The sequence below is a fragment of the Bacillus rossius genome, chromosome 8 (genome assembly GCF_032445375.1).
Source record: "Bacillus rossius redtenbacheri isolate Brsri chromosome 8, Brsri_v3, whole genome shotgun sequence".
Lineage (NCBI taxonomy): Eukaryota > Metazoa > Arthropoda > Insecta > Phasmatodea > Bacillidae > Bacillus > Bacillus rossius.
Genome location: NC_086336.1, coordinates 49,493,742 through 49,511,450, shown reverse-complemented (window position 1 = coordinate 49,511,450; position 17,709 = coordinate 49,493,742). Strand labels below are relative to the sequence as shown.

The following is a 17,709-nucleotide window of genomic DNA, read 5'->3' as shown; positions in this document are numbered from 1 at the left end:
ATTATTTGCCCCCCCCCCCCCCCCCTCCGGCTATTATTAGTTTCTCTCGACGACCCTGTGCGTTTGTGTGCATGCCACGAAAGACGATAAACATAAAACACACACACACAAAAGAATCACATGATCCAGTCAAGTGACTGTACCATACAGAAGGTAAAACGTAAATTTCCAATGGATGAGTGTGTGTGTGTGTGTGTGGTGTGTGTGTGGGTGTGTGATTTTTTGTTGACGCTAGTGAAATAAAATAACGCGAATTTGTTACGTCTCTACGTTATGGAGTCGGTCTCGCGAAGGTTCTTCGCGGCATGTACGCTATCTGCACGGCGACTCGGGTACAAGGTTCGTATGGTAACGACCGCGCGGAAGCCTGCTTCACACGTACTCGCCACGGCGTCTTCCGCGACTGCGCGGGGTTAACACCCGAGCGGGAACAGGCGGCGCACTTGAAGGGGTTCGCTTGTAGCCGGGCCGTGTGTGTGTGTGTGTGTGGGTGTGTGTACTTGCGCGAGGAGAAGCGATAACGTCCAACTTCCGAGGCGCAGTGGGCGAGTGCTCGGCCTTTATTGGCCATCTTGCACGATCAAATTTTTGTTTCATGTTTAGAGACCGGAAAAATTCGCGGATTCATTTCGTGATAGGCTGAAATTCAAACAAGTGTACAATTCTGCCGGTTCTGCTATCGGCTCGCAGTTTAACTGGAGCTATCAGGGCCAATGAGAGACTATCGACCAAAGAAGCGTCGAATCACAAGCTACCCAGTGGAGACGCCTCACAATTTAGTACCCAATGAATAGAGACCTGTAAAATTCGCGATTTCAAATCCCTAAAGGATAGACTCCAATATCCTATACGCACTCGTGCAAATTACAACTGCTGATTGGTTACCGACTCGTAACACCTGTTGACTGGAATGATCGTGATTCGCTAATTCTTCTGTTAAAGATTTTTCATTGGCCCAGAGTCCTTCAGATAAACTGTGGCCCAATCACTGGATCAAAATAATGTCAAATGTATTTGGACTCTATCCTATCGCGAAATGAATCCGCGAATTTTACAGGTCTCTACCAATGAACATGCGTGTTTACTTGAGAAATGCAGAGGATAATGGAGGCTATCCTAAAGGTCATTTAATCCGCGAATTTTTCCGGTCCCTATTCGTGTTACATTACTAGAGACCCGGAAAATTCGCGGATTCATTTTGTGTTATGCTAAAATTCAAATAATTATACCTTAGTACTGCTTCTGTCATTGGTTCACTGTTAATCTGGAGGACTGAGGGCCAATTAGAGACACTCACTCATAGAAGTGTCGAATCACAGGCCACCCAGGCGAGACGAGTCACAAGTCAGCAGCCAATGACCAGTTGGCATTTGCCCGAGTGTGTAGAGGATAGTGAAGTCTATCCTGGAGGTCATTGAACCCGCGAATTTCCCGGGTCTCTATACATTACTAGGGGCAGACATTTTTCGCGGATAAATCTGAACGCCTGCTAGACTGCAACAAGGTATACGCGCACCAGCGGTTTCTTCCTTGTGATTGGCGGCCGTCTGCTAAAAAAAAAGTAGTTGCCTTATTTGGCTGAGCCACTCAGGACGCATTTGATGGTTCCGCAATTAATTACTGTGATTGGTGTTTTAACAATCGTCATGTACCTGAAATAAACTCACCCAATCACGAAACACAGACGATGCTACAGTGTTTTTAACTTTCAGCTAGTGTCGGAATCTTTTCGCGAAATATGCATGGCCCTACACATCACAAATGCATTGAGCTCAATCCGTTAAATGGCACATGCCGTCACTGAAACGTCTTAATCGTGCTCATCTTAACGTTCGGGGCATTCGAACGCTACGATTCCCTCTTATATGGTCTTTCCTGACATATTCTATATTTCCTTGAATGAGATTTTACAGTCTTCTTTTTTAATTATTATAATATTGTCACGGCCCTGCTACGTGTCTCTAAAACTATATAATTAATTTTGAGGAATTATTGGTAAAACCAAAGAACAAAGCTACCAATAATTTTAACTCTAATTAATAATATGTTTTTAATAATAAAAAATGCTATTATAATGCTGTTTTTAAACTCGGAAACATATCTTAAAAAGGTTTATTTAATGCAATAATGTTAACTGAAGCTGTTCAAGTACTTGAAATGGCGTTCAGTAAATTATTTAATTTTCTTTTAAACAAACGTTTTGAAGAAAATTCACATGTATCATTATATTGAATTCGCTTAACATTTGATAGTGTACAATGGGTTTATTATTAGGGACCTAATATCGCATTTTTGTTTAGTAATCAGCTGGAACCAATGCTCACATACACGTGTATTGTGCTTACAATTGGATAATGGGTAGGTGCAGGCATTTTTCGCGAAAAAATCTGAACGTATATTAGTCTGCAACAAGGTATACCCACACAAGTTGTTTCTTCCTTGTGATTGGCGGCTGTCTGCGAGAAAAATCGTTGCTTTATTTGACCGAGCCACTCAGGACACGTTTGCTGCTTTCGTGCTGAATTACTGTGATTGGTGTCCTAACAGTAGACATGCACCTGAAAAAAATCCACATAATCACATATGGTGCTACACAGTGTCTTAACTTTTAGATAGTCTCGGAATCTTTTCGCAAAAAATGTTTCCCTCTAGTAATGAGTAATTTTGCATGCCTTTTTGAACCTACAGTTCAAAAAAAAAAGAATAGTCATTTGCATTGTCGGAAAGACTGTAATTAATTAATTACCTTATTGCTTCATTAGCATCTCATCACTTGAGACAGAAAAAATTCTCTGATTAAGTTTGTAATATTCTAAAACTAAAAAATATATAAATTTTTGTGCTGCTTCTGCTATGGTTTACTGTTATTTGGAGGACTTTGAGCCAATCAGAGACTCTCAACAATAACAACAACAAAAAGTATCTAATCACATGTTACCCAGTTGAGAAGCCTCACAAGTCAGCAACAAGTGAAAAGTTGACTTTTGCCCCGAGTATACAGAGGATCATGGAGTCTACCCTGTAGGCTTTTGAACCAGAATTTTTTTTTCAGTCTGTACTTCACAATTCGTGAATTCGCTGGCCTCCAGGATAGACTCCACGATCCTCTACATTATCGGGTAAAAGTCGCCTGTTCATTAACTGCTGACTCGTGAGTGCACTGGACTGGGCAGCCTGTGATTTTATCTTATTTGGTCGATGGTTTGTCATTGGACGAGAGTCCTCCAAATATTCTTTGAGCCAATTACGGAAGCAACTTGAGAGTATAAGTATTTGAATTCTAGCGTATCGCGAAATGAATCCGCGAATTTTTCCGGTCTCTGCTCTTCACCAGCCGTTTTGCTCAATGCATTCATTCCATTCAAGACGTACTGGAAATATAAGTACCAAAAGAAACCAGACAGAAAATTCGTTTGTTGAGATTGTGCTGTAACCGTTTGCACATCTCGAGTGTTTTCTTTCAAGTTGGCACTCTTGTTAGAAATTCGCAACGAATTTACGGACCTTCTAACGAATAATGCATAGGGGCATGCAGATTTCGCGAAAAGATTTCGAGACTAGATGAAAGTTAAAACATTGTAGCACCGTCTGTGTTTCGTGATTGGGTGAGTTTCTCCCAGGCATATATCGATTATTACAACACCAATCACAGTGATTCAGTGCGGAAGCAAACGCGTCCTGAGTGGCTCGGTCAAACAAGGCAACGACTTCTCTCGCAGACGGCCGCCAATCACAAGGAAGAAACCTCTGGTGTGGGTATATCTTGTTGCAGTCTAATAAGTGTTCAGATCATTTCGCGAAAAATACCTGCCCCTAATAATGCACCTTAAATGAACGGAGGGTTCTTCGTAGTTCTGGATAACTGGATCCTCGCATAAGCTACGCCATTCACCGACTTGCGAGTTCGCGGGTTCTGTTGTAAACAGGATGAACAGGCACGTGGAAAGACGAAGCTGATTTTTGCTGTAGCCTGGTGGGGTCTCGCACTCCACATTACCGTTATTTAAGGGCTATTTACGTAAATTTGACACTATCACTGTCTTGATTGGTTGTTCTTTCACAAATATTCTCAATATATATTTACTAAGTGTGATATAATTATGTACTATAAAAAGCCGCGCAAACACTTGTGCGAATCTTTACACCCATTAAATAACACTTAGTAAAAATCTGTTGAAAATATTTGTGACAGAATAACAAATGAAAGAGAGGGTTTAGTGTTAAATTTACATAAATAGCCTTTATAATCTCAATGACGAGAAAATGAAAAAAAAAAAAAATCAACATGGCGTGTGAGATACCACCCCAATGAGTTTTAGAATGTTTTGTTTACATTTCAAAATAATTATAGTGGGTTCACGTACACATCATTAAGCTCATATAATGTTAATTTAACACTACAACTCTTTTTAATTTGTTGTTCTGTTCAGGAGCGTACGCGGAACTTCATTTCAAAAGGAGTGGTGGGGGGAGAAATAAGATAGAACCACTTTTCCTTCTGTTTGCTTTCAAATTCTTGCCTTTTGTTGGTGGGAATGATAGATTATTATGATTTCTCAAGGGAGGGTATAAACACCCCTCCCCCCCTTTCCAAATCACTCCAACCCATTGCGTACGCCATTGTCCAAAAACACACGAAGATCCCTAGATTAAAGTAATCAGAGTACTTAAATTTAAGGTGAAATTGTTTTATCAGTGCACTGCCCATAAGCTGTCTAAGAATTCATTCGAACTACTTTACCGATTTATTCTTGCAAATGGCAAGCCGTTTCTGAAGACTTAAATGGTCCGTAGGCTACAGGTGCTGCTTATCTGAAGACATTGGCCGGAAGCATGGACGGTTCTCGAGAGACAACGTATCAGCTGAAAGCTTTGCGCGTGCGTTTTTACAGTCGACAAGACGAGCCGCACTTTTAGACAGGCATATTTTAACTATTCAGATTTTTTTTGTTAATTTTTGGTATATAACATTTTGCGGCATTTGGTAGGAGTAACTTCGTGAGTGGAACGGAAGTCGCATGGAACGGAAATGTGTGACCACGGTGCTGCCATCTGTGGCGGATGGTGCGAACCAAAGATCACAAAGCCAAAGGGAAACTTTATAGCATTAACTGTACAATGAATTTTAACAGGATGAACAGTATTTTGATTAAATTCCGTGTCGAAAATCAGTTCCAAATCCGGGGTTTATTTTTTTTTCAAGTCTTTTTTCGTTTTCATCTGAGGCGTTTCATTATATATTATCAAACGTCTGTCTGCATGTTGAATGCTTCGTAAGTCGACGTAGCTGCTCCGGCAACGAACGCGGGGGCGTCCAGAAATGTAGTTGTACACGATTTTAGTGTGTTTATTACGCTTGGTGTTATTTTTTAAAAAAAATTCACGTTAGATTTCGTGTCCGAGTTTCGTATCATAAGTGTATTTGCAACATCAGAACACAGTAATTTTCTCGTTACCGAGGTTACATGTTACACATCACTGGCGAGCAGTGGCGTAGCCAGGATTTGTGTATCGGGGGGGTGTTAAGAAGCATCCCCCCCCCCCCCCCCCCGTATTAAAGCGGGCGGTCCGGGGGTCCTGCCCCGGGAAAATTTGGATTTTAATGTGTAAAATAGTGCTATTTTAGCAGTTTTCGGTATTTAAATTTAAATATTGTAATGGTAAAAATTTTATTAATTTTAATATGAAATTTGTTTGAGTGATGAATAAGAAATTTAATTAAAGATTTGGTGTTAAGGAAGGGGGGGGGGGGGTTAACCCCTAACCCCCCCCCCCCCCATGGCTATGCCCCTGCTGGCGAGCACTGAAAGACTCGCTCGCGTTTATTTTGTTATTATTCAGAGCAGCTGATCTCTGCCTTTGTCGCGGCCCCAGAATAGCGAAGCCCGTATTCAGGAGCTGCGAGTCAACGTAATGGAGCAGCTAAAGTAAAGCCCACGTAAAGCGCTCTCTCCATGTGCTTTGTTAGATCTCCCCCGTCCCCAGAATTATAAGTAAGATGCGATGACGCACGAAGATTTTTTTTTTTTTTTTTACGTGAGAGACAACGTGCCTTATTTTTATTTACAAGCGCATGCATTTCGCTTCGAAAATAAAAAAGTTTTGAAGTTTGCGGCCAGATTTTGTTTTTAAGTGTCAGCTATCGCTCATAAGCCAACACCACTTTCCAAGAAATAGTTATGCTTTACTTCTTACGGAATTTTCTATTATTTTGATTACACCTATTATTTATTTCTAACAACTTAGAAAAACGAAAATTTCATATTAGTAATCGAAAGAATAAACAATTCGTTTAATAAAATAATGTACATACTTACGGTTTGACGTGTTTGAGAACAATTTAAGTACCTATGTACTAACCTACATTTAGAACGTTTTATGAGCTTTTAAAAAAGAATTCATTACAACTCGCTCCCCTTCCCTCCACTTTCTTTTTGGTTGAATTGAAGACGTGTATACGTGCATAGAAATTGTGAGGGAGTGAAATTGTTATACACATAAATATACAAATATTACGACAATTCTTGTTTTAATTTTTCTGAGGGAAACTAAACCAGTTCAAGGGCGTCGATACAAGCCTTCCCAAGCTTGCTGCCGACACAGTAGTTTTAATTTTAATTTTAGAACCTCTTTAGTGGCTATCAAAATAATTTAAAACATACTATTTGTGTTTTGATAAGGCGTTAGATCGACGTCTACGGTTTCTGGCGTGTTTGATATGCCAACCTAACGGGAATAAACAAGTTCGTCCGGGCTGTGATTTTTAATGTGTAACAACATATCTCTCGGTATAAGGCATTTGGTGGGGTAATTTCGTGAAGGGAACGGAGTCAAATGGAACGGAAGTGTGTAACCACAGTGCTGTTATTTGTGTTTTAAGTTCAAAAAGACCAATGGAAACTTTATATTATTTAGTGTTTAATGGATTTTGATAAGATGGGCAGCATTTCAATAACATCCCTTGTCGAAAATCCGAACATCAGGTCCAAGGCCGGGGTTTAGTAGGTACTTAAAAAAAAAAAATCCATTCCGCTTTTATTGGAACCGTTCCATCATATAGTTTCTAATTCCGGTCTGCAAATCGAATGATTCGATAGTCGACGTAGATTCTCCGGCAGCGAATTCTAGCGGTCGGGTGCGTGTGAATTGCGTCCAGAAATGTAGTTTAAAACACAGTTTGATGATATACGCTACTTTACGTTCGGCATTATTTTTAAAAAAAAAAGTTCTGCGTATTTCGTATTGTAAGTGTAATCGCAGCATGAGAACACGTGGATTCGCTCGTTACCGAGGTAAGATGCTACCACAATTTATGGCGAGTTCTAAAAGGCTCGTTCATAAACTACGGTTAGATTGGAAATTGTTCCGTTAACATTATTAGTAGAGACCGGAAAAATTCGCGAATTCATTTTTGCGGTAGGTGAAAATTCAAATACCTGTACCTTTGGCTTGATTATGCTGTTGGCTCACAGTTTAACTAGAGGACTCTGGGCCAACGAAGGACCATCAGACAAAGAATCATCAAATCACAAGGCTACCCAGTCGAGACGTATCACAAGGTTACAACAGCCAATGAACAGATAGAATTTTCCCGAGCAAGCAGAGTATTTTGGAAGCTGGCGCAGAGGTCATTGAACCCGCGAAATTTTTTTCCCAGTCCCTATTCGTTAGGTTGGAGCGCTCCAGGCGAGGGATCGCGGTCGCGGAGGTGGGAAGCCTACAACTCACATAGTTTCGGTTGGTTCCCTGCAAGAATTTCCGAAGATTTCCGAAGTTTTTCGTTTTTTGGTATTCAGCCGCTAAATCAGAAGTTTACAATGAAAACAAGCATGTTGTGACTGACCTAACATAACCTAACCCTTCGATTATTTTTTTAAATTTCGATTTTCGAGAGAAATCCGAAGTCGCACGAACGTGGTAGGGAACCGAAACCATGTGAGTTGTAGGCTTGGGATCGCGGAGGTGACGCGGGTGTCGGCCGGGCTTGTGTTGGCAGGCCTGGCGGCGGAGGACGACAGCGGGGCGCAGGAGTGCCACGTGCAGGCGCACGGGGAGTCGTGCGAGGGCAACCAGAACAGCTCCCGGCAGCGGCTCAACCACGCCTACCAGGAGGTGCGCAACAAGAACGGCCAGGAGGCGCTGCTCGACCACAGTGAGTGCCCTGGAGCTGGAGTCACTCTGGGCCAGAATCAAACCCTAGCCTCCCAAACCCTTCGAGTAGTAACATTTTTTAAGATCCATCCTTACTATTTAAATAATATTTTGCCAAAATCCAATTTATGTCATGGTATTTACAGAATCTGCTCCGCCGCAAACGTCGATTTTGCTGCTCGGAACCACATGTATCACGCACTCTTAAGGACCGGTGCCAGAAGTTGGTTTAAAAGCGTGAATAAAAAACGCTAAAATATTATCTTAAAAATACCATCGTGAACAATTGAAAAAAAAAAAAAACGATGTTAACCATTAGTAGCGAATACAGAAAGTTTTTTCGTGGTGTGGTGATGGTTTTTTTTTTGGGGGGGGGGGGGGGGAAATGTTTGTTTGCGAAAATTGAAAAAAATGTACCTAATAAATCTGAACACACGTATTAAAATAAACTTGCATTACTATTGATACTAACCAGGGGCGCAACAACAGGGGGGGAAGGGTATTTCCCCCCCCCTCCTTCTGAAACCTTGAAGTGGGGGCAAACGGGGGCAAAGAAAGTGCTGTGTAATCAATTTTTAGATAATAAAACTGCTTAAATAGCACCATTTTCCACCTTGAAATACAAATTTTCCCGGGGAAGGACCCCCGGACTTCCCGCTTCAATAGGGGGGATAGAATATTCTTTATCTTAAAAAGGTATATTGCCCCCCTTTTGGAAATTTAGTTGTTGCGCCCCTGATACTAACACACTCACATAGTGGCCTACAGTTGTAGCCGTAGGAAACTACATAAGCTTCTTACACAGGTTGAAATGGCAGGTGGTGTAACAGCTCACCTTGCATACTAATTTTTTTTTCTCAATTTCGGAGGGGGTGGGGTTGATTTACCCTCAATCCCAGCGCCTGCCACATCATTGAAACCTGAAACTTTTTTTTTTTGTTTTCCATATGGAAAATGAGTATGGGTGATCATTCTCATTTTGACTTAAATTACTAACATGGCTGATATTGCTCACACCCGCTCCCTAAATTCTTACCGCCATGGTTTTAAGCCCTTTCCTGAAGATCACAGCGCTTTGTGTTTATCGTTCAGTCCCATCACGTAAAAATCGACGTTGGCGTGAGCGATATAAAATCCTACAGGCAGAAACACTATGTTGGATCCTGGGCAAGCGGATTGAAGCCAAAACGGGGAGGGCGACACCCTCGTATTGTATCATCTGTGTTTTTAATGTAGCGACACGGGTGTATTTCGGGCTGGACAGGGAATTTATGAGAGCAACAAATGAAATAAAATTATATAGCAAATTAGAGTTAATCAAAATAAGCACGAACATCTGATTAATGCGTAAACAAACGACCATCATATTTAATCATTCTAAATATGAAACTGTTAAAAAATATATTGCCAATCAGTGATTTTTCACTGAGAAACTGTTAAAATTACTCCAAACAGATTGAGAATGGAACAGATTCAACATTTTTCTAGTGAAATTCCAATGACTCTCTGTAGTTTTAATCTTTTTCAATTTAGAGTAAGTATATTAATATAAAATAAATGTTAGTCAGAAATGTCGCTTTGCTTCAGACGGCTAATGCTCCATCTGCCACATTTGTATATTTCACAATCTATGGTGCCGTCCTATTACTGATTTACTAGAGGTTTCACGTTTGTATGAACAACGTTGGAAGCCTATAAAGGTAAAATTATTTTACAAGTCCTCAAATTACTTATATATTGTATCACATATAACCTACAAGCCCTTGTGATGACACTTTCAAGTAAAAGTTTGCATAAGTTTATATTTCGGGTGAATATTAGGACATGGCCTAAGTACGTACGATAAAAATGGCAGTTTTTTTACAAACAAATGTTAAAAATATCAAACTTTAGTTTTTTTTCTTCTCTGCCAATTTTTACATATTTAATCCTTTTAAGTTAGCATGGTTTATACTAAAAGGGGGGGGGGGGGGGTGAAATCACAGTAGATAGTAGATTTATCTACCGCCGAGTGGTATTCGTATATCGTAAACCTATGTGATTTTCAAACTCAACAGCAAATCTGTCTGCACTCGCCAATAAACTCATGAACCTATTAAATTAATACTATTTTTTAATGTTAAAAAGTTTTGTCTGTCACTTTATGGAAATATTTACTCATACGGTGTTTTAAATTTCGTAATCTAAAGAATTTGAAAATCCCGCCATTTGAGTGGGTTCCCTCATTCGCCGTTAGATGCAGCTCGCGCGCACATAAGATGGTCCAGCAAAGAAAAGAAAGAAAACAACAACAAATAAAAACAAAACCAGATGTGAGCTGAGAATGTGTGCGCGCGTATGTGGAGAGGAGATTGAAGAGATATCTGATGATGCTGGAACTGAGAAAAAAGAGAGAGAGCGAGCAAAAGGCGTGTTAGTAGGATGAATCTTGCGAGGCGTTCTTGATGTGTGTGTGTGTGTGTTTGAAGCAACAACTACATTGAATTGATTGAACGAAATGTTCACCGTGGAAATGAGTTTGAGGAGAGTTTTGTTAATCCTTGCAATGCACGTTACTGTATTGTTCGGTGGCGTGTGTTCATTTGAAAACGACGAAAAGGGTAAGGAAATCTACAGACATTTCCTATATTTCTCTTACGCTATCGATAAATTTAATAATAAGATCCAAGTGTTGTGGAAGGGAGTATACTTAATTCGGAATGGTTCATGTCAAACCATTCCCAATGGAATTGTCAGTTTACTGAAAATCTACAATTATTAACGTATTTTAACACCATTTGAATTGTGTATACAGGCAAAATTAAAATTTTGTAGTTAGAAAATGTTCCAGAATCTATCTCGCTGTCTCTTTCTTGCTCTCTGTCAAAGTTGATCAAACAATTGGCAACAGCAACTGTCTTTACTATCCAATGTGTTGGCCTACATAAGTGATTGGCTTTTCGAAAAAAAATAATAATCCAAGAAAAATATTTTGTTTTATACCTACATTGCTGTTAAAGAGTTGGTCACAATCCTTATACCTTATGCCCATGAAAAACATATTTAAAAAAGTAATACTTCAAGAAATAAACTCTTTTACACCTACAATACTTCTTTTTCTAATGTTATATCTTATATATAATAAATATTTAATATTAATGGTACTTAACGAGTGTTGGTCACATTTATCCCGTTTGTAATTGACTTTCTGGAAGAAATTCTTAGTTGGTGTGTTTGCTTCGGTTGATAAGAGGAGGGAAATAGAATGATAATCATAATAAATTTCTGTTACACATAACTCAAAAAGGATCAGAAAAACTTAGTAAAACCAAATTCATAGCAGAGGTTTATGCTACTCTAGTCTATACTGTTGTCATGCTGTTTTAGGCTTTTTTTTTAACCATGTGATTATGCAAGATGCAACAAGTTTAATGATAGCATCATCAAATCAATTATTATGAATCATAGAAGTTGCAAAAACGAATACAAGCATTGTTTTGCTTTAAACTTCTTGCCTTTTAGCTAGCATTTCCACTTTCTACATTTGAAGTAAAGTGTTCCAAAAACATTGTCAAAGAGCTGACTTATGTGTATCGAAACTACAATTTTCTTTCTATCATATAGGAAAAGCAAAAACCCACTGCTTTTATATAATATTATTAAAAATTTTGTGAAATACATTAATTATGAAATCAGCCTGATAAAGAACTTTTTTTCTATGGTTTTACAGTTTCAAGTTTTATGGTTGGTTATGTATTATGACTAGCTAGCATGTTTTACAAACAACAATAGGTAATTATTTTTAATGTTTGTTGCATTTTGCATCAACAGTCTACCGAGTATTTAAAAAAAAAAACTTTTTAAAAATAATTGGCTCTCTTAATTCACAGTCATGTAACCAAGGAAATACCTAATGAATGTGTGTGTGAGTGTGTGAGAGAATAACATTATCATTATATTTGTTTTATATTTAAAATCATGTTTAATATGTTTTAAGTTAGTATTTAATTAAATTTTAGTATTTTGTATTTAAAACAATGTTTAATATGTGTATTCGATTATATCTATTTTTTTTTATAATAAATTATTTTATTTGGTTTATGTTAGTACTAAACTTGGATGTTAAATTGGTAGATGATTCATCTGTAAATTGTAATTTGTTAGTATTTAATTTTATGTTTTATTCCTAGATATAATTTATTATACGTTGTTTATGTCTCGTGGTTCAGTGTAAGAGAAGGCGTACATCCCTCAACTGCGCCAAACTAAAGTCGATTTAAATATATAAAATAAATAAAAAGAACGGGGAAAGTCGGGGGATTATGTTCTTGGGGTTTTGCTGGCCTCTCTGTCACGTCGGTCCGGTAAAGGGAGAAAGCGGTGTGCCACGGATCGCTGCTCATCGCTTCTCAATGAATGCCGTTTCTCTTTCCCAGCCCAAACACCGTGCGGTGTCGCGGTGGATTGGCTCGCGGAGAAGCGGTCGCCCGCCCGTTCAAGCAGAACGTGGCTGCTTCCACTTCGGTCGAACCTCTCCTTCCTGCTGATTGTTTTTGCTGGCCGTTGAGGTCGTTGGCTCTTGTGTGGTACTTTCCATTCTTCGATTCCCTACTACTCATGGCGAGAAAGTTTTGAGATTTTCTTCAAACAGTTCTTTGAATCTAACTTTTTTCCCCTTTTATATTTTAACATTAGGTAGCTGAAAAGCTTTAAAAATTTTCTACAGTCTTTATGTGTATTTACTGAACTCATAAGCGTAAACTTTTTTGATTGTGGTAAAAATAGGTGAGTGTCCTTTAGGTAATCAAACACATAGTTTTATATTGTTAGAAGATCTTCATAGCAAGATTCCCTAATGATTTTTTTTTTTTGCTGGTCTTTGCCTTGGATTGTTGATTAATGTGGGTGCAAATTTTCTCATAACCAGAGACAAAATTAGGCTTTATAACCTTGTTCTTTTAGCCAAGAATGTAATTGTGAAGTTTATTAAGTGTACTTAACTTAGGTGCATACCTGTATTTCATACTTGTTGAATATTCTTGGAAAATCGTATGAGATTAGGACATTAAATCATTTGCAAAAATATTTTTATGAAATTTTGCTTTTAATAATTATTGGTAGGAAAGAAAATATTTACACATCAATCATTATTCACAAATATTAGAGGAAAAAGTAATAAACATTATTCTGATTACTGTCTATTTTCTGTTGGAGAAATGAACTTAGATTTTGCAATGGTAAGGGTCACATTTCCTTACTGATCAAATTTTTTGCTGTGTTTTTTATCTCTACATTCAAATATTCATGCTATCATAAAGAGTTATGCTTTATATAACTGCACCATCACATTTTTTTAGTTTACATTACAGCAGAAGTAACATCTCTTTATTAATGCAGTTTTTTTTTTAATATATGTTTTAAAATGGATTTATTTTACAGCATTTGCAATTATTATTGCATATCTGGCAAATATTTAACTTTGTTTTGGCCTCTTAAGAATTAGTGGGAAAATTTTTTTTTAAAAAAACCAGTAGTAATCTGTCTTTTATTTCCTTCACATGAATAATATAGTAGGCTTATCTCTTTAAGCCTACTATACCGGAATATATTTATCATTCATAATGCTTATTAGTAGCTACATTTTAGAAATAAATTTTAAAAATGTAATTTTATAAATCAATTTGGGTAATTAAGTAAGTTTCAAATAATTTAATTTAGCTTTTTGTGCAACCATTGTATTCTTTAAAACCGAAAAATAACAAGAATAAAAATGTGCATTGTTAAAAGTAACATAATTGTAGTTTGCATGAACTATGTTTAGGTAAGGCATATTATTTATTTTATTTTGTAGCGTGATACTTATGTTACAATAGTATTGGATACATGTAGTCTACTAACACCTACAAAATTATGAACTTTTTTAATCGAATGACTTGAGTTATACATCGCCTTAAATAGATTGTTCATTGGAAGTTTATTGTCAAAATTTGTTTTGAATATATTATTTAAATTAACTTTTAAAATGTTTCAACTTATTTTGAAATAGTATAGGCTACCATATCTTATTGTAAAAATTATCATACATCATACAGATTCACACTTATGAATTATAAATGTGTTGAGTTTAATTACTCAACAGGAAGCCAAGCCAATTTTTGGAAGAAAGTACAGAATTGGTGATAATGGATGCTCTAACTTTAAATTCAATCAAAGTGTTATTTTTGTCCTGCAAAAATTTTCTTATATCATGAATTCATAAGTACAATAAAATGGAGAAATTATTAAAAATAATTTACTGCGAACTGTATCACATTGTACCCTGCTGTGATTTTTGTTAGTTGTTAATTATCTAGGTTAGTTGTATGCAAAAGCTTTATACCATTTGATAAGAGCCTGCTGATGATGAGGATTCCAGGAGTATAAATCCATGATGTAATTTATGTGGAAACATGACGTGATTGCCTTCAAGTAGCATATCCAGTTGGTTCGCAGCCCCCCCTTCTCTCCCTCTTTCCCTCCCTCTCTGTTTGTAGCCTCCGCTATGTTCTCACTTCCCCTCATCCGACTATCTCCATCCTGGTCTTCCTGCTACAGATGGGCGTGTGCATGCATGCGTGTGAGCTAGTGCTTAAACCTCGGTCCTTATTTGCGTCACTTGCCCTTAGAGGTTGCCGCAGAAACACAAGCTGCTGAGGGGTCTGAGGGCTTATTTAACAGATTGACAAAATATTTAATCCTTGCTTGTCATATCACTGGATGTATTGGGGAGATGTCCGGTTGTCTATAAGATTATTGTTGTTAATATAATTGCATTTTCAACAATAATCACAGTGATTTACTAACAATTTATATTTCTTACCTAATAGTTTCTTCAGCCTTTACAAATGCAAAGCATTTCTGAATACATTGGCCTGGGAATTGTTGTTGCTTATTTTTAAAACACAACTTTTAAGCTTACTTGTGTTCTCAAAAGGCTTTTAATGATTTTTTTTGTCCTGATGTTTTTTGTTTCATTATAATTTATTGAGTTTTTTTTTTTTGTAATCTAGAAACGTAAAATTAAATGGGCATTAGATGTGGATTTAACTTCTAACCATTTTTTATTATCATTTGTCTAGCTCTTGACCTGTAAATACCATAATGTGCAGATACATTATAATAATTTCTGATTCAAGACACTGGTTAGCTCAAGCAAATGCAAAATTTACTCTCAAATTTTTATTTACTTATTCCTCTTTATATAAAACGAATTTCATACAATGTGAAGGTCAGAAATAGCAGAGCGCATGTATGAAAGACATTTAAACTTTCTTGTGGTTAACTTTATGTACTTATTACTTCAAAAGTAGAGAGTTTAAGTATAGTATGGATATTAATTGAGAGGCCACGCGTATCCAATGCTTTCCTCTCATCTCTGCAGATTTTCTGCTAGTGACTGTCGCAACGAACCAGACAGATGGCTTCAAGCGCTTCATGAGATCTGCTAAAGTCTACAATGTTCCAGTCAAGGTAGGAACACAATGCTGTATCCCTGGGAGAATGCATGGTTCATTATTTGCCTTCTAAATGTTTGGGATATCTAGGGTATTCCATTGTGTCGTTGAAAGTGGGAGTATAGGTATGAGTCTGACACAGCTTGATTTTTATTGTTTTCACTTCCTGAAATATGTCAGCAAAGTATGCATTTTAAATATGTGTTTACCATTTTTTTTAAAAAATCTAATAAAAACACTAATTCCATGCAAATGAAATGGGAAAAAGCTATTAATAGACATACACACATAGACCCACACATTTACATTCTCATATTTATATGTACATGCACACATATTTTATAGACAAAATGTCAGGGTAGGCTGAATTTTCAGATGAATTATGAACAAAATAATGGTGCTGATAACCCCCAAACCCACCCCGTCTGTACACTACCGTGTAAGCTGCAAGAAGTCTTTTAAGGGCCCTGCCTACCTGAGCATACATATGGTGTGTAGAGCTTCAGAAACTTCAGTTTAAAAACTGCTCGAGATGTCAGAGTGGGGTCTGTTTACAAAAAACCATTTAAGAATATGCTGAGGGCGGTTGAGCAGTACTGTTTCCATATTTTGTTTTTGAATTGTATATTTTGAAGAGTTAATTTGGCTAAAAAGCATTTTCAGTATATTATTACGCATGAAACACCAGGTACAGATTCTTCAAATCACTCAAGGGACTTGCATTACTCCTTTATCTTCTTTCCTCCATTGGCATAGCTGTGTTCATAAAGTTGGGGGGGGGGGACAAATAATTATTTTTATGTCATGTAAACCCATTCCCCTCCTACTAAGACGGGGGGTCTGGGGGTCCTCCACCAGAAAATTTTGATTTTAAAAGTGCAAAATAGCGCTTTTTAAGCAGTTTTTGTATCTAACCATTGGATACATCGATGTTAAAATTATCATTGTTTCCTTAAGATAAAATTTGAGAGTGAAGAAATTACAAATAAAGTTGGGCAGAATAATATTATAAAATAAAAATATCACGGTCTAGAAAGTTGGGGGGGGGGGGGGGACAGTCCCCTCCACCCAAAAAGTTCAGGGGGACACGTCCCCCCTGTCCCCCCCCCCCCCCCCCGGTTCCTACACCCCTGCATTCCTCCACCAAATAATGTTATGGTCATAGTTTCCGATTTCAGTGCCTTGTGCTTAGAGGCGACACCATGCTAGAAGCACCAGCGAGCGTCGCTCTCATCGTCCCGCCTCACGGGGCTGACCCCTTGACGTGACAATGTGTGGCAGGTGCTGGGGATGGGGGAGCGGTGGCAAGGAGGAGACATAAAGCGCTACGCAGCTGGAGGGTTCAAGGTCAACCTCTTGAAGAAGGAGTTGGAGAACCACAAAGATGACAAGGACAAGATCATCATGTTCACAGACAGGTGAGTGGCGAGATAGCCGTGCTGTGCGTTCTGCTGTTCTCAGTGTTTACTAGAGTTATGTCGGTGATGTATTTTAGGATATCTGCACTACTGAAATGGGCTGTTATTTTCTAGTATTGCGACGTTAGTCCAATGTTTGCTGTGTAAATTTTTGTGGTGTAGAGTTTTATGATAAATGTAGTTGTGATAGTAATGTTTGTTGAGAAATGTACAATTCATTTACATTGATTCAAATTATCAAATAATCCGTGCATCTGCAACGTTCCCCCCTCCTCCCTTATCCAGAGGAATATGATTTTGCACTAATAGGTGATCATTTTAAAATTAAAAGTATGTTACATCAGGTCGGTTAATTAATAATATGTAAAATTACTTGTTTGACTTTACTTGTATTGAGTATCATTAGATCATCATTGGATCGCAGATTGAAGAGCAGAATGGTGCAACTTGCCGTAACTTGCAAGTAACCGGAACTTAATTGGGAGGTTGGTTGGGTTAGGTCAGCGACGTTTAAAATTCTCTATAAACATGAAAATTTATGAATCCTGTTTTTTTTTTTTTAAATTTTATTCAGATCACAAAATTGCTTGAGTAACAATCTTAGGATACTATTATGTTCATAACTCCTCGAGGCTCAGTGAATTTTAGGCTTCCCATTTATATAGTTT

The 17,709-nt window shown here is 37.8% G+C and overlaps 1 protein-coding gene across 4 annotated transcripts in view; it reads left to right on the top strand.

Moving 5' to 3' along the window:
- LOC134534890 (procollagen-lysine,2-oxoglutarate 5-dioxygenase) overlaps positions 1-17,709 on the top strand; it is an 89,851-nt gene that overhangs the window by 1,648 nt on the left and 70,494 nt on the right. For 2 of the 4 annotated variants that reach the window (XM_063373565.1, XM_063373564.1), the window contains exons 2-4: positions 7,997-8,152; positions 15,551-15,639; positions 16,905-17,041. In XM_063373565.1, coding sequence (XP_063229635.1) covers positions 7,997-8,152; positions 15,551-15,639; positions 16,905-17,041 — 382 coding nt within the window. Of the gene's footprint in view, positions 1-7,996; positions 8,153-10,396; positions 10,752-15,550; positions 15,640-16,904; positions 17,042-17,709 lie in introns of those variants that run through there. The other 2 variants (XM_063373567.1, XM_063373566.1) reach the window with 2 other exon arrangements.